This window comes from Nannospalax galili, unplaced genomic scaffold (assembly GCF_000622305.1).
Source record: "Nannospalax galili isolate Female #2095 unplaced genomic scaffold, S.galili_v1.0 scaffold772, whole genome shotgun sequence".
Lineage (NCBI taxonomy): Eukaryota > Metazoa > Chordata > Mammalia > Rodentia > Spalacidae > Nannospalax > Nannospalax galili.
The window spans coordinates 3,454,626-3,478,911 of NW_008332097.1; the positions used below are offsets into that span (position 1 = coordinate 3,454,626).

Genomic DNA, 24,286 nt, shown 5'->3' on the forward strand with positions numbered 1-24,286 from the left:
TACTATTACTGAATTGGGGTTAATATGTGTTTTAAAGTCCTGTAGTATTGTTTTTATGAAGTTGGGTGCAACAGAGTTTGGTGAATATATGTTCATGATTATAATATTTTCTTGGTCAATTGTTCCTTTGATAAGAATGAAGTGGCCCTCTTTATCTCTTCTAATTAGTTTTAGTTTGGAAGTCTGTTTTGTCAGATATTAGAATTGCAACTCCTGCTTTTTTTCTTAGTACCATTTGCCTGGAATATTTTTTCCCACCCTTTCACCTTAAGGTAGTGCCTGTCCTTGAAAGTGAGATGGGTTTCTTGCAGACAACAAAAAGATGGGTTTTGTTTCTTAATCCATTCACATAGTCTGTGTCTTTTGACTGGCGAGGTTAGTTAATTGATATTTAAAGTAGTTAATGAAAGATGTGTATTGATTCCCGTCGTTTTTATTTCTGTTGGTGTTCTTGGTCTATCTGCGTTTCCACAGTTATACCTTCATTAAGTTTCTGTTATCCCTTGGGTATAGTCGTTCCTTTTTTCAGCTTTGTATTGCTTCAAGAACTCTCTGAAGGGCTGGTTTTGTAGACATGAATTCTTTCATCCTATTTATGTCATGGAAGATTTTTCTTTCCCCTTCGACTATAGTAGATATTTTGGGTAAAGTAATCTGGGTTGGCACCTGTGTTCATTTAGAACTGGGACTACTTTGGTCCCGGCTCTTCTGGCTTTCATAGTTTGCACTGAAAAGTCAGGTGTAATTCTCATGGCTTTTCCTTTATATGTGACATTTTTTTTCTTTTGCAGCTTTCAGTATTCTCTTTGTTCTGTACATTTAGTGTTTTTATTATGATGTGCCACAGAGAGTTTCTTTTCTGGTCCTGTCTATTTGGTGTTCTGTGTGCTTCTTGTATTTGTATGGGCATGTCTTTCTTTAATTTTTGGAAATTTTCTCCGACAATCCTATTGAAGATCTGGTCCATACCATTATTATCCTGAGATTCTTCTCCTCCCTCTATGCCTATGATGCGTAAGTTTGGTCTTTTTATGATGTCACAATTCCTCCATATTCCATTCTTCTGTTTTCTTAAATTTTTCATAATCTTTGCTTTAGTGATCTAATTCATCTGCTCTACCTTATATTCTTGATATTCTGTTTACCATTTCATTGATCCTATTGGTGAGGCTTTCTCCTGTCATGTCTAATTGGTTTATTGAGTGTTTCACTTCCTTATTTCAGCCTGAGTATTCTTCAGTATTTCTAACGTTTCTGAATTCATTCAGAACTTTGTCCCTATCTTTCAGTTCTTTGGTTTCTTTGTGTGTTCTTTAAATTCACTGAATTCTTTTACCATGTTTATAACTGTTCTTTTGAATTCCATGTTCTATGTTATCTCTAGGAGGTTCTCATTGTACTCCTCTAGAAGACTGTTGGAACTTGTTGGGGATATACTATTTGGATTTTTCATGTTACTATTTTTTCTCTGTGACTTTGACATGTGGATTTCTTTTGTAGTTTCTGATTCTTGTGTGAGACTCAAGCCTTCCTTTGTTGAGTTTAGGTCTGCTTCTCTTTGTAAACTTTATGTGCCTTTGTGGTTTACTTGTTGGGCATGAGAAGCTGGTTGGACTACGCTTCAGTTTCTCTCTTTTGATTTTATATTGGAGAGGGCAGATGGCTTTTGTCCTGTTCCTCAGGCTTCCCACTGAGGCCCAAGTCAAATGAGGATCAGATGCTTTCAGGCTTTCTCCTAAGGTCTGGATCCCCCTCATCAGCAGGCACAGTACAATTTGGGCGGATTGCTAGGTAGAGGTAGGATTCAGGACTCTCAAGGCAGTCAGGGAAGGAGGATGGTCTCAGGAATCCAGGTTGTGGGTGGAACAGCCAGGGATGAAGGCTGATCTCAGGTATTCAAAGGTTGGGGAGGGAACAGGCTTTGAGGGCTCCCAAGGACCAGATCAAGGTCTAGATGCAAAGGATCAGGAAGCTGTGAGGAGGGGTTCCAAGGAAGAAATGGGCCAGTGCCCAAGCCAGGAAGAGAGATGGAGTGGAGGAGCTGGGAGGTGATGGAGACTGTGGGAGTCAAGGAGCAGTGGCTGTGGCTGAACTTACCCAGGAAAGATGCTGGCCTCAGGAAGTTAGGAGCTGGGCTGGCCAGGGACAAGGGCCTCTCTCAGGCATGCAAAGGCAAAGTGGGGGAGGGCCCCTGGGGTCCAGACCAAAGTATTGCATTGATCTGGGTACAATGGATCAGAAAGCAGTGGGGAGTCTGGGCCAGGAGGGCAGTCCAGAGGTCTGGGGTGCCAAGAGAAGAAATGGGCAAGTGCCCACACTAGGAGGAGAGATAGGGTAGGGAAGCTGGGAGGGTGAATGAGAGGCTGTGGGAGTCAAGGTGCAAGTGGGTGAGGGTGAACTGACCCAGGAAAGATGCTGGCCCCAGCTCAGCCTGCTTTCTTGTACAATGTAGGACCAGCTGCTCAGGGGTGACCCTACCCGCAGTGGGCTGGGCAGGCGCTCCCACATCACTCAACAATCAAGAAAATGCCTCACAGACAGGCCCAGACCAGTCCAACAGAGGAAATTACCCAATTGAGGTTTCCTCTTCCCAGCTGTGTCAAGTTGGCAACAAAAGCTATCCAGCACAGTCACACAGAAGTAACATCCAGTCTAATTCCCATCCCCATAGGTTCTTGAATATTTTTTCTTATCATTAAAGATAATAGATTTTGTGAAATAAATCTAAATAAATCTTTTCTGTATATTTGTATAGTTTTGTTTAATGTTGTAATATGTTACTTGGTGTTTCAGATAGTAAACCAACTTTGCATTCCTGATATAAATCCCACTTCCCACTCGGTCACAATAAATACTACTACTTTTTTTTTTTTTTTTTTTTTTTGAGACAGGGTCTCCCTGTAGCCCCCAGCTGGCCTGGAACTCACAATGTAGATCAGGCTGGCCTCAAACTCAGAGAGATCTGTCTGCCTCTCCCTCCTAAGTGCTGGGATTAGAGGCGGGTGCTACCATACCCGGCTAGCACTTTTTATTTGTTGAATTTGATTTGCTGGTATTTCTGAAGATTTTTATGTTTATATTCAGAAGAGGTGTTGGTTTTTCTTGTGATATTTTTGGTTTGCTTAAAATAAAGCTAATAAAGCCTGAGGTGGTATACGCCTTTAATCCCCAGCATTGGGAGGCAGAGGCAGATGGAACTCTGTGAGACCAGCCTGGTCTGCATTGGGAGTTCCAGGCCAGCTGGGGCTACAGGAAGACCCTCTCCGTTCTCCTCCCCCCAATGTATCAAGCTAATGTCCCATAATTGATTGAGAAGTGTTCTTCCCTTTTTTTAAGAAGAATTTTGGTTGAATTGGTATTCTATTTTTTAAAATATTTTATGCATGTGAGTGTATTACCTGCATGTATGTACGTGCACCCATGTCATGCAGTGCCCACAGAGGTCAGACAAGGACGTTGGATCCCCTGGAACTGTAGTTACAGACAGTTGTTAACTGCCATGTGGGTGCTGGGAATTGAATCTGGTCCTCTACAAGAGTAGTCAGTGCTTTTAACCATTGAGTCATCTCTCCAGCCCTGTTTTAGTTTTGTTGTTTTGTTTTTGAACTATCAACCACTTGTTTTAGATCTGTTCAGAGTTTCTATTTCTCATGAGTCAGCTTCAGTAGTTTGTGACTTCTAGGAATCTGTGTAATTTATTCAAGTTATGTAATTTGTTGGAATACAGTTGTTTGTGGTACTTGAATCTTTTTTTTTCTTTTTTCTTTTTGAGACAATGTCTCCCTGTAGCCCCAGCTGGCCTGGAACTCACTATGTAGACCAGGTTGGCCTTAAACTCACAAAGATCCTCCTACTTCTGCTTCAGAAGTGCTGCTATTAAAGGCATGTGCCACCACACCTGGCTTAATCTTTATTTTTGTGTAGTCAGAAAAATCTTTCACTTTTGAATCTTGTAATTTAGTCTTTCTTCTTGGTTAATCCAACTGAAGAACTGTTAATTTTGTTGATCTTTTCAAAGAACTGGCTGTTAGTTTTTCTTTCACTAACCGCTATCAAGGTCTTCTGGGTGGTAGAATTGACAGCTGATATAGGGGAGGCTTGCTTGCATCTATTTCTCCGCCACTCTCTTTTTCATCTTGTTTCTAGGGATTCTTGTTAATTTTCCTCTGGTTTTCACTGTCATACCATAATTAATTCTATCTGTCTTTCCCCTCATATACCTGCTACTTGAATCTTATTTTTTTCCATTCTACTAATTCTTTTTCTCCCCCCACCCCCGGAGCTGAGGACCAAATCCAGGGCCTTGCGCTTGCTAGGCAAGTGCTCTCCCACTGAGCTAAATCCCCAACCCCATTCTACTAATTCTTAATCTATTTAACAAACGAATGAATGAAATGGAAAGAGAAAAACCAACCATACCATGGTACATGTGTGAAGGACAGAGGATGATTTTCCGGTATCAGTTCTCTCCATCATTTAAATTTGGGAAATCAAACTCCAGTTATCAGACTTGACAGCAAACACCTTACCTGCTAAGGCATCTTGCCAGCCTTTTATAAAATAATTATATTTTTAAAATTATGTGTGTCTGTGAGTATGTGTACATGAGTAGGGATGCCAGAGGAGGGTGTCAGATCCTCTGGAGCTGGAGTTACAGGTGGTTGAGAGCTTGTGATGAAACCAAACTCTAGTCTTTTGCAGGAGCAGCAAACATCTTATCCACTGATCCTTTTTAAATTACTTTTATTGACATACTCCCCCCTTTTTAAAACAATTTTCATTTATAGGGTTTTTTGTTTTTGGTTTTACAATGTTGCTGTGATCATCCTTGTATGAATATTGTATTAGACATATTTAAGCTGCTTTAGGGCACAGGCATGGAGATTACAAAATTTCTTTTTTCTTTTTCACTTTTATTTTTGGTCTTTTTAAGACCGGGGGTCCCTGTAGTCCCAGCTGGCCTGGAACTCGTTATGTAGACCAGGCTGGCTTTGAACACACAGAGATTCACCTGCCTCTGCCTCCCAAGTGCTGGGATAAAAGGCGTACGTCACCACACCCAGCTCTTTTTTCTTATTTTGAGATAGGGTCTCCTTATAACCCCAGCTGGCCTGGAACTCCCTATGAGGACCAGACTGGCCATAAAGTTCTTTTAGTTTACTATTTTTTTTTCTTTGCTTATGTATGCTCCCCTCTCTCCTTCCCTTTTCAGAATATATTCTTCTGCCTCAGTTCCTAACTTCTGGAATTACAGGTGGTTTCCAAGGCAGTGACTTTTTAAAGCATAGCTTTATTGAGGTGTATAATTGAAATACAATAAATTGAACATATTTAAAATACACATTTTGATACAATGATCTATCTTATCTTTGTCTTTAATCCTGACAGCTTAAAAACCTTTAGTATTTCCCAAATGATGGTATTTGTTATTCCAACAAGGCAACTTTTAACAGTCTATAGGAAAAGGCTTAGAACTTTAAACCACCTGTCTACCAGGATGGACCGGAAGCCTAAGTGGAGTCTTGCCTATGCAATGAAGCACTCATAAAACCTGGACAGCAAGGTTAAGAAGAGGTCCTGATTGGTGAACACAAGGTTAAAAAGGGGTTCCTGGTTGGCGAACACTAGTGTACTAGAGGAAATGAGTGCTCAGATTCCCCAAGAAAAGATCATGGAAGTTTACCTCTCTAAATCTTGCTTTACCCAAAGACCTTGACTTACATGTCTCTTCAGTTTTTGTTTTTTTTTTTTCTGTAAGTTATATCCTTGATAATAAAACTGTAATTACAAGTAGTTTATTCTTGCAGATTATTGAATTTGAGGGACTCCCTGTTGTAGGAAACCCTAAATTTGTAGCTAGTTTGTCAGAAGTACTATGGTACCACAAGATTTGTCCCTGGCATCTTAAATAGGGGAGATCTGATGAAGAAGTCTGCCTTTTAACTTGTGAGATCTACACTAACTCATTTGGTGTCAGAGAGTTACTGTCAGGACATACAGCTTTACAAATTGACATACACATACATTAAAACTTTTGTATATTCATTCTTTACATTACCACTGCCATCAGAGGTGAGCACACCTGTCACCATCAGAAGTTATTCTTTTCTCTTTTAGTCTTTTCTGCTCTCTATGTCAGGCTATATCTTAGCACACTTTTTTTTTATTGAATTTTTGCAATTTGCATACAATATAGTTTATTGAATCTTACCACACTCTTGAGATTAATCTTTGTAGTTTGCTCTGTCATATTCTTTTAATTTGCAATTGGTATTGTTTTACAACCTTTTTAAAATACTTATTTTGAGACAGGATCTCACTATGTAGCCCTTGCTGGCCTGGAACTCGCTCTGTAGACCAGGCCAACCTCAGATCCTCCTGCCTCTGCCTTCCAGCATTTACTTTTGGGGGGCAGGGACACAAGGTGCTTTTACTTTATTTTATTAAATTTTGTTGTATTTCATACAGAATATCTCAAACAATCTGAATCATCTTTATAGCCCCATCCCCACCAGCACCCTCCCATAGTCCCCACTGGAACCCATATACTCTGTCCTGGGTGTTAGGGCCCACTGTGTCAAGTTAGTGTCCCCAGATACTACCCAGTGCAAGTCAGATCCCTCTCATCTATCTATCCAAACACCTATCATTTTATTTTCTTTTCCTAACAGAGCATAGGATGAGGATTTATTTACAGAGGAGTGGGTGCCCCCCATTTACGGCAGAACTGGAAAGTCCACACTCAAATATAGATCCTGTGACTTTCCAACAGCTGCAGAAAATGGTGAGAGAAGTGCCTCCTGGCATTCTCAGCTCATATATCCTTACCCCTGCCCCCCCCCAATGCAGCTAAGGTCAACTGATTGGGTGGGTGGGTGTGGGTAACTGACTCCTTGATGAGCGTGGGAAGAAGGTATGACTATAGCTTGCATAGTGGTAGGAGGACACTTCCAGTTAACACTCTACCCCTTCTTCCAGCTCTTACATTCTTACCACTAACCTCTTCCTCAAGTCCTTGAGCCTTGGAGGGGGTGGTAGGTGTGAGATGATTTTTCTCCTATTGTGGCAAGGCACTGAACTTTTGGGTCTTTGCATTGTCAGTTTTCCATGAGCTGTTGACCCCTTTCAGTGGGATTCCATCTATTATAAAAACACAAACAGCAAGAAGCACGAACGTCTAAAAATAGCTAGTATAAAAACTTAACCTATGGGTGTAAACACAAGCGCTTGGATGGTACTTTAGCAGGTGCATCACATCTATCTAACAAAACAATTGCAGTGGCTTCCCCACTGGGGCCTATATTCTCCCCTGCCACAGGGGGGGTTCTTCTGGTCTACAGTACCAGATGTGTGTTCCACCCCTAGGAGTGGGCATTTTATTCAATTGAAAATTTGCTGGTTGTACATACACTAGACACTCCACTATTGTATCAGCAGGAACATCTTGTTTGGTATGTTAATAGTGTAGCACAAGGGGTCCGTCATTGACAAGAATTATAGAGAACAATTCACTCCCAGTTATCTGCATATTGCCTTTTGGCACCATGAAAGCCACCCACCCAGTGGCAGGGAGTTTCCACCTTAGTCCAAGCTTGATTCTCCCTCCCCTGCGCTCACATCAAGTAGTGTCTTCAGCAATAGGGTGTCTCCGTCCACTTCCAGTATACAACCAACATTGTTGGCAATGGCCTTTATTGTTTTGGGGACCTCCAGGGCCCTTCAGGCCAACAGCTCATTGAGGGGGCAACCTGCCTCTGGCACTGGGATTTTCATATCAGCATTTACTTTTTTATGAACATTTATTTCCAGTTTTTGAGAAATTCTAAATATAGCTCTTAATAACAGTTTATGAGCTTTATGTGATATACTCTCAGTTAAGTACTTAGAAGTGGTCTGGACACAGTAGTTGATTCTATAGTTCTAGCTACTCAGGAGGCTGAGGCAAGAGAATACCTTTAGACCAGGTGTTCAGGGACAGGCTGGGTAAGACCCTGTCTCTCTCAATTAAAGAAAAAAAATTTCGCCTGGCTTTTTTTTTTTTTTTTTTTAAGGCAGGGTCTCATTTTTAGAAATAAAATCTGAGCAAGAACGCTCACCAACTCTGCACAAAGAACACATGGACAAAGTGAAAGGGACTTTAAAAGTTAAAGCCGTTGCAGTCGTGGTGGCGAGGCAGGCGGATCTCTGTGAGTTCAAGGCCAGCCCTGATCTACACAGTAAGTTCCAGGACAGCTGGGGCTACAGGGAGACCCTGTATCAAAAAGACCAAAAAAAGTTTCTGAGCAAGAACGCTCACCAACTCTGCACAAAGAACACATGGACAAAGTGAAAGGGACTTTAAAAGTTAAAGCCGTTGCAGTCGTGGTGGCGAGGCAGGCGGATCTCTGTGAGTTCAAGGCCAGCCCTGATCTACACAGTAAGTTCCAGGACAGCTGGGGCTACAGGGAGACCCTGTATCAAAAAGACCAAAAAAAGTTAAAGCTGCTTTAACTTTTGCAGGAGGATATATTTTCATCGCAACTGAGCTGGAAGTTTGGTAGGTTTTTATTCCTAACTCAAGAGTGCTGTGTCTTTTCCCCGTTGATTGGGCTGTGATCTCACAGTCTTTCCAGGTTGGTTTTTAAAGAATTAGTGCAAAAAAATGAGGAGGGAAAAATTGGCTGAAAGACAGAGCTCAGCTGCCCTAGGCTATCAGGTTCTGGGAATTCAGCTTTTCTATAAACAAAAGTTTTACTATGTTGTGTGTGGGGGTGGGGATTAAAAGATTTGAATTCCTTGTCCTAAGCAAAAGTTTTACAGTGTTTGACAGAAAAAGACTGATACTTAATGTTAATTATATCATGTATCCCAGCTTGGCCTACAAGTAGTTGGGACTAGGGAGATGACTCAGTGCTTAAAGTGCTTGCTATGCAAGTATGAGAACTGGAGTTTGGATCCTCAGAACAAATGTAAATACCTAGTGGGCATACCTGCCTGCCAGGAATTCCAACCTAAGAAGGCAGAGACAGGAGATCCCCAGAGCAAACTGGCTAGGAAGACTAGGCATATTAGGTAAGCTCTGTGTTTGATTGCGAGAGCCTGCCTCAATGAATAAGGTGAAAGAGCAATTGAGGATGGTTTCTGAAACCAACCTTGGGCCACCATGTGCGTGCACACCACGCAGTTACACCCATGAAAAATGAAGGGAGCGGAAGCTATAGTAATTGAAACTATGGTACATACACATAGATTACTGGAATATGATAGAGTCTAAAAAAAGAGGCCTGCATGTTACCATCAATGATTGTTAAATAGAAACACCAAAGCAACTTGAGGGAAAAGATTGGGATTTTTTGTTGTTGTTCTTGTTTGTTTGTTTGTTTGTTTGTTTGTTTGTTTAAGTACCGATGTGTGGACACCTTGACATAAAACTTCTTAGCAGTTAAGTCTTTCATGGTGGTACATGCCTTTAATCCCAGCACTTGGGAGGCAGAGGCAGGTGGATCTCTGTGAGATAGAGTCCAGCCTGGTCTACATAGAGAGTTCCAGGCCAGCTGAGGCTACAGGGAGACCCTGTCTCAAAAAAAAACAAAACAAAAAAAAAACCCAAAACAAACAGGCTAACAACCACCTGTAACTCCAGTTCCAGGGTGATTTGACTCCCTCTTCTGATCTCTGTGGGCATTGTAGGATATGGGTGCACTTTTTTACATGCATGTACTCAATGCGCTCAGACACATAAAATAAAAATAATAAATAAAATATTTTTTAAAACAACAAAGACTTTCAGCACATACAGAAATTAACCCAAAATGAATTGTAGAGATAGCATACAGCCTAAAGCTGTAGAACTTATTTTAGGAAACAAGAGAAAATCTTTTCGGCTTTTGATTAGGCAAAGATTTCTTAGGACATGATAAGCAAAAACTATAATGGAAAAAAGTCATTTGAACTTAGTTAATCCTTCATCAGTTAAATTTTTCTGCACTGTTAAAAGACAAGCCAGATATGAAGGTACATGCCTGTGATTACATAGTGAGACCTTGTCTCAAACAAACAAAAGATTTATTTGAAAGCCTGTATACTGTGCCATCAAGATAACTCAGAATGTAAAGGTGTTTGCTACCACGCTTGACTACCTGAGTTTGATGCCTGGGACCTATGTGGTAGAAGGAGGCCAATTCCTGACCTCACACATCATGACACATACATACACATACAAATAAAATTCAAAAAATAAAAAGCTTGTGCATAGGTATTTATAGTAACTCCATTCATAATTGTAAAAAATGAGAAACAATTTAACTCCTGGGCCAGTAAGTCTTGAAAGAATTAAAATTACTGAAATCATAAAATGTATTATAGTTGTGTTTTTTCTTTTCTGTTTATTTTTTGGAGACAGGATCTCATGTAGGTCAGGCCTATCTCAAATTCACTGTGCAGCTGAGACTAGCCCTGAACTCCTGATCTTCTGTTGACCTCACTGGTCAGTGCTGGGATTTCATGCGTATGCCACCACTCATAGTTAAAATGATCCTGACTGAGTTTTGTTTTGTTTTGTTTTTGCCAGATTGCTAGAATAGTTAATGATCATAGCATTATAATAGATACATATTTTTTTTTATTTTGTGTGTATGAGTATGTTGCCTGCATGTATGTAAATGTACCTGTGTTGTGCAGTGCCTGCAGAAATCAGAAGGTGGCAATTTCCCCTGGAACTCGAGTTATGGACCATGTGGGTGCTGGGACTCAAATCCCTGGGTCTTCTGCAAGAACTGCCTCATCTCTCCAGCCCCCAGAATAGATATATATTTCCTGTGATTAGGAAGTCTTGCCCCAATTTGCTTTAGACCCTCACCTGCTTAATTGATTTCTACCAGCCAATATGCCTTTGTTGTCCTCAAATCAAGGCCAGCCTGGTCTACATAGTGAGTTTCATGCCAGCTGGGACTACGGAGAGACCCTGTCTCAAAAAGAATCCCCCCAAATTATTATTTTTATTTTTCGTGTGTGAGTATATTGCCTGCGTGTATGCAAGTGTCATGCAATGCCCTCAGAGGTAGAGGTCAGAAGAGGGCGTTGGATCCCCTGGAACTGGAGTTATGGACAGTTGTTAGCCACCATATGGGTGCTGGGAATTGAACTCAGGTCCTCTGCAAGAGTAGCCAGTGCTCTTAACCACTGAGCCATCTCTCCAGCCCCAACATGGCAATTTTTCAAAAATAATTCTTGCTTGCATGCCTTCCTCCATTCTTGTGCTGGAAGTTCCAGGCTTTCCACATGCTAGGCAGGTGCTGTACTTACTATACCTCTGAACTACTTCGCCAGCTGCCCCAGAATTTTCCGAGCTTTTCTGTTCCATGTGCTGTCTTGAAGCTAAATTTAGAAGGATGTTCATCTAGGTCAACCTGTTCTTCTGTATACAGTTTATGTGATGTCTTATCTTACAGTGCGCACTACACGTGGCTTCTCCTTTTTAAAAAAAAATTATGAATTTTATGTGTATGAGTGTATTGCATGAATGCCTGTAAGTGCACCCATGTTGTGCAGTGCCCACAAAAGATCAGAAGAAGGTGTCGGATCCCCTAGAATTAGAGTTATGGGTGGTTAGCTGCTATGTGGGTTCTTCATATTGAACCTGAGTCCTTTGCAAGAGCAGCCAGTGCTCCTACCCGCTGAGCCATTTCTCTAGGCCCTGATTTCTCTCTTTCTTTTTTTGTTTTTGCTAGTCTGGGTTTTTTTTTTTAACATCATAAGAGTTGGTTCCCATAGGGAGCTTTGCAACCTCAATGTACTAGCATTTATTGGGGGCTTCATCAAGCTAGGTAATGTCCATTTAGTCAAAATAAGTGGGAGAGGTCTACATTAGCTCTAAACATGAGGAAGGATTTAGTTGCCTCAAACACTCTTCATTTCCTTGTATTCCCTCCTAGTGTCATCCTTTCTAGCACTGAATAGGTCTGACCTCAGTAACTATGAGATTATAGAAGTCACAGCACATGCTTATTCTGTAGCCATTTAGAAAGGTTCATGGGGAGAACTTCAGGCCTTTTCACAATCATAGTGCTAATTGGAGCCATGTGAATATGAGCTACAACTGAAATATCCTGCGGGCCAATCATGGCTTCAGATTGTTGTATTCTTGCCCAGAGTGCAACCTCATGAGACATTCCAAGTCTTCAAATCACCTAACTTAAGCTATGTTTCCCAATTTTTTATCCACAGAAACTATGTGACAAATACTTTTTCAACCCCCAAGGTACTTCATTGGGGGAGGGTATTTGTTATATAGCAACAGGTGATAAATACACATCTTTCATTTTTACTTGTAAAAGTAGAAATATGACTAGGTTTTACTGTGTATTGCAGGATGACCTTCAGTTGGCTCTGGAGTTCAGGTTGGCCTCAAACTCAGTAGAAGTTAAAACTTTCAATCAGAAATACAACTACATAGAAACATTGGTTTTATATTATATAAAAGCCAATACAATTTCAAATGAAATAGACTTAAAGAGCCTACAAAAGGCAATTTTGATTATTTAAAAATGAAAATGATATAAAAAGGCCAACCATGTGGCATGAACTTATAATGTATTTTAGAATCCAAGGAAGAAGTCAGGAGGATCAGTTGAGGCGAAGAGTTTGGAGTCTTCCTTGACAACATAGCAGGACCCCATCTAATTAAACAAATAATTCAGTAAGATGAAAAATAAAAGTTTTAGCTGGACATGGTGGTGTATGCCTTTAGTCCCAGCACTTGGGAGGCAGAGGCAGGTGGATCTCTTAAGTTCCAGGCCAGCTGGGGCTACAGGGAGACCCTGTCTCAAAAAGAAACTAGTGTTAATACAGATAATGTGTCTGTGAGTCACCCCAAAATTGATACTTTTTCTTTTTGACCAGGCCTCTCATGGTATGGTCCCCTTTCCAGCATGGGTGGTGTGTGTATATGCTTGTGTGATAGTTGTTGAAACTTATGCTCTATCCCCTAAGCTATAGCCCCAGGGCTCTTTTATCAAATTTATAGAAAGGAGGACATTTCCCACTGATTACTAAGTACCATGGGTTGATGTTATTCTTTTACGTATTTTCACAGATGGTAGTGAAAACTTTTATGGATATGGATCAGGATTCAGAAGATGAAAAGCAGCAGTATCTCCCACTAGCCTTGCATCTTGCATCTGAATTCTTTCTCAGGAACCCTAATAAAGATGTGCGCCTCCTCGTAGCATGTTGTTTGGCTGACATATTTCGAATCTATGCCCCAGAAGCTCCATATACTTCCCACGATAAACTTAAGGTAAATACAATGTTTACAGAATCATTTTACTTTTGTTTTTGTGGTATTCTTTTGAGTATAGGTATCTTCTTGTCATTTTGAGATTATATCATCAGTTATGAAGCTAATTAATAAGTATTTTCTAAAGTGCCTACAGAAATGACTGATAAAACTTGAGACTTTGAAAGATGAAGATCAAAACTTGCCCTTGCTGGACTTGGTAGTGCATGCCTTGAATCACAGCATAGGCAGAAGCAGGCAGGTCTGTGAGTGTAAGGCTAGCATGGTCTACATAATAAGTTCTAGGCCAACCAGTGAGACGCTGTCTAATCTAAAACAAAACAACAATAATGAAAGTTGTCCTTGCCTTGTCTGCTTGTGTTTAATCTTCCTGCCTTGCATCAGAAAACCTAGATGGATAGATTCATAGGTTAAATAGTAGCTATTTTTGAATAATTTTATTCTTAGGAAATGGTAATTCTTGGACTGCTGTCTTTTAAGTACAGTTAATTCTACCACTTCCACTCCCCATGATTTCATACTGGTTTCTCTTTCCATGGTTTTAGTCATTTTTATGCTCAACCACACTCCAAAAATATTAAATGAAAAATTCCAGAAATAACAGTTCATGAAGTTTCTAATTGATACTATTTTGAGGAATATAATGAAATTTGCTGTCTTGCTTCATCCCTCTTGAGATGTGAACTATCCTTCTATCCTGTGCTCTGCCCCCTATATGCTAGTTGCTGTTAGTCACATAGTTGTCCTGGTTACCTGAGCAACTGTAGTAGTGTCTTAGTGCTTGAGTTTAAGTAATACATATTTAGTAGCGACCCCAAAGAGCAAACTTTTATAACATTGTTTTAATTGTTGTATTTTATTGTTGTTGTTAATCTCTTACTGTGCCTGATTTATAGAATAAATTTTTATCATGGGTATGTATGTAGGAAAATACAAAACATAAATATATGGTTAGAAGCATTAAGGGGGAATTACAGTAATACAGAAAATAATTTTGTATATATATTGGTGCTCTTTTGAATGAAAACTTCTAAAGAAAACTTATTAAGGAATGAATTTCTATGATCTTCCCTTAGATCAATAGCGTGTGTTTCATGCAGCTTTGTTGTCACACATCAAATTCAAAACCATGTGCTGAAAAGTACTGCTTACATGTTAGAAATAGTAATGAAGGACTCATTCAATTCCTTAAAAATGAACACAGTAAGATAAAGAATGTGTGTTCTCAGAAGGAGGAAATCTAAAGTGTTCTTTAGAAGTAAAGGTCTTTATTTTTACTTCCAAAGGATATTGTTGTATTTCTTCTTATCTTTTTCCAGATATTTAAAATAATGGAGTCACAGTGGCATGCACCTTTAATTCCAGCACTTGAGAGGCAGTCGCAGGCAGTTTTCTGAGCTGGAGGCCAGCCTGGTCCATATAATGAGTTCTGGGCAAGCAAGGGCTACGTAGTGAGACCCTGTCTCAATAAATAAATAAATAAATAAACAAAACACTAATAATAATAGAGTAGGCATTCAAATAAAGGAGAATTTTCTTTATTGTAGTTTGTAACTAATTTATATATAGAGATATAAAAGCTCTTAGTACATTGCAAAAAATGACAACTAATAGTGTCTAAGTTAATATGCTTTTTATTTTTTTAACAGGACATATTTCTGTTTATTACCAGACAATTAAAAGGTTTGGAGGATACAAAGAGCCCACAGTTTAATAGATACTTTTATTTATTAGAGGTAAAAAAAATAATATTTTCTTTCATAAATATTCCATGTGGTAGCAAATTCTTATAGTAATTATAATGTAAAGTGAAACTTTTTAAAACAAATACTATTTAGCAAAATGTCTTGCATTTTATAAGGAAAACATATCTGGTTCCTCATGTCTTAAAAAGGGAAGGCTTATTCTACTAGAAAAAATAATTTGAAATTCTAGGTTTTATTTATTTTTCATTCTTCCCTAATTTAAGAATGGATTTTCACAGCACCTTAAATTTTGTATATAACCCCTATTTAGTATTTTTCAAGTTGAGAAAATTGGTGTGACCAGTCATGTTTTTAAAGGTTAGAGTGAATAATTTCACACTTGTAATTTTATACATTGAGTCTTCATAGGCGTAATATATAGAGTCCTAGTTCTGAAAAATTGTACTAGTGAGTGTGCTTTTTGTAATTGTTCTACATATATGTGATTTACTAATTATTTTTATTTATTGATTTAAGAATTTAGCTTGGGTTAAATCATATAACATCTGCTTTGAGTTGGAAGATTGCAATGAAATTTTTATTCAGCTTTTTAGGACTCTCTTCTCAGTGATCAAGTAAGTTTTTAAACTTGTTTTTAAATTGTGTATATTGAAATCTCATATGCTCTAATATGTGCACAAAATTTTTCGGATTTATGGGGAGTTGACGTTCTTAGAAGGCTTAATACAAAGCAGAAATCCTGTTTAAGAGCTATTCTTAACATTTTTAAAAATTATTTATTTTGATTTGTTTGAGATAGGGTCTTGCTGTATAGTCTTGGGAGATCTAGAACTCACTATGTAGCTAAGCTGGCCTTGAACTCCTAGCAGTCTTCCTGCCTTACCCTCCTGAGTGCTAGGATTATTAAGCCTGAGTCAACACATTTGGCTTTATACTAGCTTTTTAAATTTATAATGTAAATTTATTGGTTGACTCTGTATTTTGCTCTGTATCCTGACATGTATTAGGGGCTATATAATCTTAGAGAATCATGAAACAGAGTCCTTGGGCTTTTTAAATTTTTAATCTTTTATTTATTCTTTGACAATTTTATACAAATATATACATTGATTATATTCACCCCCAGCTCCCCCTAAACAATCCTACAATATGTTGCCTTCCCACTTTTATGTCCTTTCCTTTTATTTTCTGTAATCTACGGAGTCCTATTAGTGTTGCCTGTTGGAATGTTGACTGATCTTGTTGGGTTGATCTTGTGCAGATAACTGTAATGAGTTCATGAATGCAATGGCCATATCATGTTCAGAAGACAGCAGTTTACAGCACTCCTCTCCATTTTTCTGCACTTACTTGCATCCTTTCTACCTTCTCTTCTATAATGTTCCTTCAGCCTTGGGATGACTGATAGAAGTGTCTCATTTAGGGCTGAGTACTCAGCCATCACTTATTCTCAGCACTTTGACAAGTTATGAGTCTCTGCATTAAGCACTGCAGCATGTCCGTTTAGCAAAACAACTATAGTAGATTTCCTCCCTATGGTTTATCCAAAGCCATGGGCTTCTCATCTGCCTTACAGTTCCAGGCATTAATTCCCTCCTGTGGAGCTGGAATTGATCAGAAAGCATTTGGTTACCCTATAATCTTCATGTGACTATTGTACCAAATCAGTTCTAGGTTGATTTCTCTGTGCCCTGAAACCAAAGTATGGTATGTCTTCAGCAATAGGGTCTTACCATCTAGTTAGGGTAGGCAACCAAGAGCAATGGCAATAGCTTGTGTTGTTGGAGGGGAAGTGCTCTAGGGCCCCCTTACTAATAACTTAGAAGAAGGTATATCCAATGCTTTATTTTGAAGAAATTTATACAATAAAAGCAATAGCATATAGTTGTAGAGCAAATGTTACAAAACCTTAAAACCAGGCATGGTGTTGCACTTTTACCTTTAATCCCAGCACAGAGGCATGTGGACCTCTGTTAGATTGAGGCCAGTCTGGTTTACATAGCAAGTTCCAGGCCATCTGGGACTACAGGCAGTCCCTTATCTCAAAAAGATAAAACAATAATTTAAATAATGAGCTCAAGAGTATTCTATGTAGCATTAGTGTGGAGAAGCAAGAGTAGATCAGTCCATTTTTGAAATAAGGCATTTGTTTGTTCATGTATTTTGTGGAAGTGTTGGGGACTGAATGTAGGGCCTCATACATACTAGATGCTAGGTAAGTATTCTACTACTGAGTTCATGGATATTGTACAAGTCAGATTTTTCTTCATATAATGAAGACTACGGGGAGAATCAATGTAATAGCTTGCCAGTGACATTACTGGTCAGGATAGTCCAAACTGATTTTGATTATTTGTGCCAAATATCTGTATGATAGGTGTCTTAGAATATTATATGTGAACATGTTTGCATTTTCTAGTGGCTGCATTAAGAATTGTAGGAATAGCCAGGCATCATGGTACATGGCTTTAATCCCAGCACTCGGGAGACAGAGGCAGGCAAATTTCTGTGAGATCGAGGCAAGCCTAGCCTACAAAGTGAGTTCCAGGCCAGCTGGGACTACAGGGAAACCTTGTCTCAAAGAAACAACAACAATAAAAACAAAACAACAAAAGCTTCCTGTGGCATTTTACTGCTACCAGTCCAGTAGAGTAAATGATATAAACTTACTTTTGTGTTTTGTGTATGACAACATACTAGAGCTTGATAGTATATGAAACTACTACTTCATTCAGCCTGTAATTCTGCTTGGCAGTTTTTTGTCTGGTCTGGATTCTGTCACGTGTCTGTAGTCATTTAGTAGGACCTGGCAATTAGCTAAAGTAGTGGAACAACAGAATCACATGCCAGTAGGTTGGCTGTGTCTTCATACATTGACTAGGTTTCATGTCAAGGCGACCTTTGATACAAGAGAGTTCTTTGTGTTGTTGGTGATTCGAGATATATAGGCAAACCCAGATTCAAGGATTAGTCAGATAGACTCCCTGTCTTCATGGATGGAAAAGCACTGTAATGTGGCATGCTTATAGGAACAACAGTTTATGGGATTGGGTAGATTGCTGTCAGTAAAGTGCCTGCTATACAAGGACTTGAGTTTGATTCCCAGAACCCATGTAAAAAAGTTAGATGTAATGGTACACACTTGTAATCCCAGAGCTGGGGAGATAGAGACAAGCAGATAGATTCCTGGGGCTCTCTAATAAGCCAGTCTATCCTGCTTGATGAGTCGCAGGCCAGTGAGAGGCTCTGTCTTAAAACAAAAAGCTAAAACAAAAATTATAACACAGTGGATGGCTTGTAAGGAACAGCACCCTTGGTTGTCCTCTTGCCTTTACACATGCATAAACACATGCATTTGCACACATGAACTTGTACATACTGGTACACATAGCAACTAATTAAATTAATTTTTGGAAAGATTTGTACCCACTATTTGCATTGTACCACCATTTTGTAGGCTTTTCTTTTGAAATTTATGACTACCATCTCCAACAACTTGTAAAATTGTTTTCCTGTCCCTTCTACAACCTTAAGTAGCCACATAAATCCCCTTCCAGCTACTTTGAAGTCTTCCTGGTTTATCGTTCATGTCAGGTAATTTGTGATATGATTTGTGATATGGTATGTTTTGTTTCCTTTTGTTTTTGTACTTTGGGGCTCATTTAGCATCTAGGCTCTATGGGGTTATGCCCTTTTCATTACTCTTTCAATCTCTTACAGCTTCTAAGGGTTAGTCTTTCTGCTTCATTCTATAGATTCTTTCTCTATAGACAAGGCATTTCTTCACATGCATGTGCTGATCATTATACACTTGACAATTCTTGAAGTTTGATTTCTGAGTAGTTCTTTCCCTTCTGATACTCAGCTCGACAAACTTTATTCTCCCTAGATTCTATAGAGCACTATTAGGGTCTACTAGGGCGAACTTTCCCCTGTTCTTGTTAACTTAACCCCCGTATTGAACTGGGAAAATTGTAAGGTACTGTTTTTTCCTTTTCAGCAATATGTGCATGGTATCCAATTGCAGATATAGGGTAAATCTTACTCTTTATTGTATTTGGCTGGAAATGAACGTTTTAAGCTTATTGATTTACGTTGGTAAAATCCTTGTTGGGTTTTTTGTTGTTGTTGTTGTTGTTGTTATTTTTTAATTAAAGACAGTCTGTTCTCAGTGTGTATCCTTGGCTGGCCTGGAACTTGCTATGTAGACCAGGATGGCCTTGGTCTCACAGAGCTCTACCTGCCTTTACCTCTCAAGTGCTAGAATTAAAGATGTGTACTGCCACACCTGGCCTGGAATAATTTTTTTTAAAGTCTTTTCATCTGTCTTCTCTTGAGGATATATGAATCATAGAGCCAATTACTCAAGATTCTTTGTTTTTGTTTTACATCGAGCTGAGTACCTCTATTTCTAATTCATTCCCACTGCCACCCATTTAGAAGTATGTAATTGATCTTTCATCGTAGACATCTTGTAAAATGTGTAAGATATTTTGGAGACTATAAAACAACTGTCTTTTTCAGAGTTTTAGAAAATTGTGATAGTGTGACAATTTTCCCCCCAACTTTTAAAATTTTATCTCTTTTCATCTTGTCACTAAATGCCAAATAGGTCCATTATTCTTTACTTCAGGTAAATTTTTTTAAAGCTTTAGGTGATTCTTTAGTCTTCTAAATTAAACTTTCCTGTGTGTTTATAGTTATATCGTTCTATAGACTTAGTGCACTTTGAAGAGATTTCTTTGTATCTGAATGTGTAATTTCATTGGATATTGGTGATCTTTGTTTTGGTACAATATTTAACAATAATATCTTTGGGCTGTTGTAGTTATTCATTGGGGGAAAAGTAAATACATCAACTAAATTTTATTTTATTTTTTGCCATTTTCAGCATATTCCCCTTAAATGAAAACGTTTTTGTATGAATTTTTTTACGTTGTACTACCGATTGAATCTAGGGTTTCATGCATGCCAGGCAAGTGCTATACCGCTGAGCTATATCCCCACCCTTGTCCCCTCCTAGAAAGAACCTTGCTAATTTGCTCAGGCTGGCCTTAAACTTGCAATCCTCCCTTCCCAGCCTCCTAGTAACTGGCCTGTGCTTCCAGTTCCTAAACCGGAAAGTTGAGTGGGCATGGAGGCATTTAGGAGAAGGATCCAGGGCAACATGAGTTTGAGGTCAACTTGGGCTACATAGCAAAATCCTGTCCCCAGTAAACAGACAAGAAGTTCGTCATTCTGTATGCCTTAATTTTTTCTTCTTTTTTTAGCAATAACCACAACAAGAAGGTACAAATGCATATGCTAGACTTGATGAGTTCTATCATCATGGAAGGTGATGGAGTTACTCAAGAATTGTTGGATTCCATTCTTATTAACCTCATACCTGCACATAAGGTCTGTATAGTGTCAGGATATTAAAGATAAATGTTTAAAGGCAGTGCTACCTAAAGAAATCAGTGCTTGGGTTTTGTCCATTTGCAATCTTATTTACTAGTTCTTACTATGATGCTAGCATACATTTTATTAGCCTTGGGGCTGGAGAGATGGCTCAGTGGTTAAGAGCACTGGCTGCTCTTGCAGAGAACCAAAGTTCAATTCCCAGCACTCACATGGCAGCTAACAAGTGTCTGTAACTCCATTTCCAGGGGGATCCGATGCCCTCTTACCTCCACAGGCATTGCCCGATACTGGTGCACTTACATGCAGGCAATACACTCATACACTAAATAAATAAATAAATAATTTTTAAAAATCTTACTTATAGCTATATTATTAAAAAGGTATACCAATTATCATATTTTTACAAGATTTTTGTTCACTTAAGCTCTATTTGTTTTCTTTTTTTTTTCTTCTTCTTCTTCTTCTTCTTCTTTTGTTTGGTCTTTTTGAGACAGGGTCTCCCTGTAGCCCCACCTCTCCTGGAACTCACTGTGTAGACCAGGCTGGCCTTGAACTCCCAAGTGCTGGGATTAAAGGCGTGTGCTACCATGCCTGGCTTGTTTTCTGAAATCAAGAAATGTTTCACATTTTCTACCCATAACCAACCTGGGAATTCTAAGGGTTTTATTTTGAAAGAACAAATATATTTCCTTTTTTATAGTGTAGATATAGAACATCAGAGCTCTACTCAAACTTACCCCAACTTGATACTTGGTCTCCTGTTATTCTCCCCTGATGGTTCAGTAATCTATTATTGGATGTAGATGGACAATGTGTTTAACTATACTCATTTACAAAACTATGTCCTCAAGTTTAAATTCTTGCTTTACTTCTAAATATTTGTATTTTATTAATTCAAAGGAGCCTATAGTTGATAAAAGAACTAAGATTGTAACAAAAGGAAGTATATTTCAGGTGGAATAGGACCACCTCTCAAAAGAAATAGCACAGGGCTAGAGAGGTGGCTCAGTGGTTAAGAGCACTGACTGTTCTTCTAGAGGACCTGGATTCAGTTCCTAGAATCCACATGGTGGCTAACAATCATCTGCTACTCCAATTCCAGGGGATCTGACTCCCTTTTCTGACACGGGTGCACTTATATACATGCAGGCAGTATAATCATACACATAAAGTACAAAAAAATATTTTTTTAAAAAAAGAAAACATAGCCTATTTCAGCATATTTGGAGTCTGTTTTAGCCAGAGAGTATTTTTATTAGTGGATAATATACCCCTTTAAGAAGTAGAAATATTGGGGCTGGAGAGATGGCTCAGTGAAGAGCACTGACTGCTCTTACAGAGAACCAGGGTTCAGTTCCCAGCTAACAACTCTGTATCTCCAGTTCCAGGGGATTTGACACCCTCTCTGACCTTAGTGGGCATTGCATGATATAGGAGCACTTACACACATGCAGGCAGTATAGTTATACACATAAAATAAAAATAATTTTAAAAAGAAATATATTAACTTCTTTTTAAAGTTAATTTATCCTTTTGCCAGTACAATAAAAGCCTAGAGTAGGGGTCAGGAAGCTATAGCTAATGGACCAAATCTGGACTGTTATTTATGTAATAGCAGTCCCCTGTTAGGCATTGCTTCACTGTCCGTGTTTTCTGCTACAGTCAGCCACAGTTGAAAACCATTAAATGAGAAATTCTAGAGTTAAATTGTACACTGTTATAACTATCGTGACAAAATCTCCCACAGTCCCAGTGTGAGCCATCCTGCTGTCAATGTATCATGTCTAGTGTGACTCATCCTCCTGTTCAGTGCATCCACACTGCATATGCTACCAGTTAGTTATGGCCAATTCAGTTACCAGATGGATTGGTATCACAATACTTGTGCTTAACCCTTATTGTGGTTATTAATGACCCCAAAGCACTTGGATAGTGATGTTGGTATTTGAATATGCTAAAGAGAAGCCATAAAATACTTCTTTTTTACTTAAAGGTAAGACTTTAGTAAAATTGACCTTATTAGGAAAGGAAAGGAATGTATGGAGGTTGTAAGATGAATAGGAAAAGAAGGCAGATGACTGCTCCACACTTGAAAGTCCAAAATGATACAAAAATCTGACTGATTACCATGGTGGAGAATTATAGTACTGACATTCTGTGATAACCCACAGTGAAAACACAAGTGGACAATGAATCTTATATAAAATGACTTTCAGGCTATCTGTGTAAAGTTTACATAAAACAAAAATGAATTTCATGTTTAGGCTAATCCCAATTCCCAAGATATTTCATTATGTATATGGAAATATTCTGAAATCTAAAGTGAGAAACACTCTTTTTTGGAGGGAGTGTCTTTTTGAGACAAGGTCTTCTTGTTAGCCCCAGCTAGTCTGGAACTCATTATGTAAACCAGGCTGGCCTTGAACTCACAGAGTTCCGCCTGCTTCTGCCTTCTGAGTGCTGGGATTAAAGGCCTGAGCCACCACACTTGGCAAGAAACACTTATACAGGATTCGGTATTATTTGAATTTTCAGCCTCTCTCTGCTGAGCATCTTGGAATGTAGCCCTTAAAGAAAGGAGGATTCCTGATCACAGCCACACTCACTTGTTGTTGCTTTGACTCTAGCAGCAAATATAAACAGTATGTTGTCCAAGCTGGGTGTGGTGGTAGATAGCTGGGACTTCAGTGAGACCCTGTCTCAAAAACAAAACAAAGAGTATGACGTCCACTGGTCCAGTTTGAAGTGTTTCCTAGTTTCTTTTTAAGAAAGACAAATCTTTCTCAAATAATTTGTTGCAGTGCATTGGGACTTAAGAGAGCATAATATTCATCATTTCAAAAATACAGTTAATGAAGAATTTTATTTTTTTATTTATATCTTTTTGAGGTATAAGGGAGTGAGTCTAATAAGGGCTAACACATGTGGGGTGAGCATTCTATCACTGAGCCACATTCCCAGGACTGTTCTTCATAATACTTATTGATTGAAAAATGAAATACTTAGCCTGGTGAATTGGGGGTGGCGAAGGAGTGTATACTTTGGATACATACGTGTAGTCATTTTCATATTGGTTAACATACAAACAAATTCCCAAAGTCTGAAGTCTGCTTTTAGTTTAGTATAACTTAATGTAGGGTTGAACTTTTGGCTGCCTATCTGAAGTATTTTAGTGTTTACTTGTTCGATTCACAACTTCTGTTATTTAAGACTAACTGGCCAGAGGAGATGGTAAAACAGTTTTTGTTTCACATTTGTATTTATTTGAAGGTTATACTGTTCAAATAATGCTGTTCACATAAATAAGTTCACTCATTTGTTGCTTTACATGTTTTTGTTTTGCAGAATTTAAATAAACAATCCTTTGACCTTGCAAAAGTCCTGTTGAAAAGAACAGTCCAGACTATTGAAGCATGCATTGCCAATGTATGTATTTCTGTACACATTTATTTCAGAATTGTGTGATTATTAAACTGTTAACTGTATTTATTAGACTCATTCACATACAGGTATATATCTCCTGCTAATAATTTATTTAGCTCAAATAAAAAACTTACCAGTATGCTGGGTGTGGTGGTGCATGCCTTTAATCCCAGCACTTGGGAGGCAGAGGCAGGTGGATCTCTGAGAGTTCAAGGCCAGCCTGTCTACATAGTGAGTTCCAGGACAGCCGGGGCTACAAGGAGACCCTGTCTCAAAAAGACCAAAAAAAAAAAAACAAAAAAAAAAAACATTATGTGGTTGATCAAAATTTTGAAGAAATGCAGCATAGCTTCATAAGCTTTTTGATAATTACTTTAAAGTGGTACAGGTGATGTCCCTGTCTGTGGTCTCTGTGTTTCTATCTGTGGACAGTTTCCTCTGTGTGTCTTCTAGGTCATTCTTAAACCATCTGTTTCTT

At 38.7% G+C, this 24,286-nt stretch overlaps 1 protein-coding gene across 6 annotated transcripts in view; it reads left to right on the forward strand.

Moving 5' to 3' along the window:
• Pds5a (PDS5 cohesin associated factor A) overlaps window positions 1-24,286 on the forward strand; it is a 161,824-nt gene that overhangs the window by 45,248 nt on the left and 92,290 nt on the right. For 3 of the 6 annotated variants that reach the window (XM_008827242.3, XM_017796663.2, XM_017796664.2), the window contains 5 exons: window positions 13,073-13,276; window positions 14,926-15,012; window positions 15,499-15,596; window positions 20,253-20,379; window positions 23,731-23,811. In XM_008827242.3, coding sequence (XP_008825464.1) covers window positions 13,073-13,276; window positions 14,926-15,012; window positions 15,499-15,596; window positions 20,253-20,379; window positions 23,731-23,811 — 597 coding nt within the window. Of the gene's footprint in view, window positions 1-8,064; window positions 8,217-8,397; window positions 8,417-13,072; window positions 13,277-14,925; window positions 15,013-15,498; window positions 15,597-20,252; window positions 20,380-23,730; window positions 23,812-24,286 lie in introns of those variants that run through there. The other 3 variants (XM_029560703.1, XM_029560704.1, XM_029560705.1) reach the window with 3 other exon arrangements.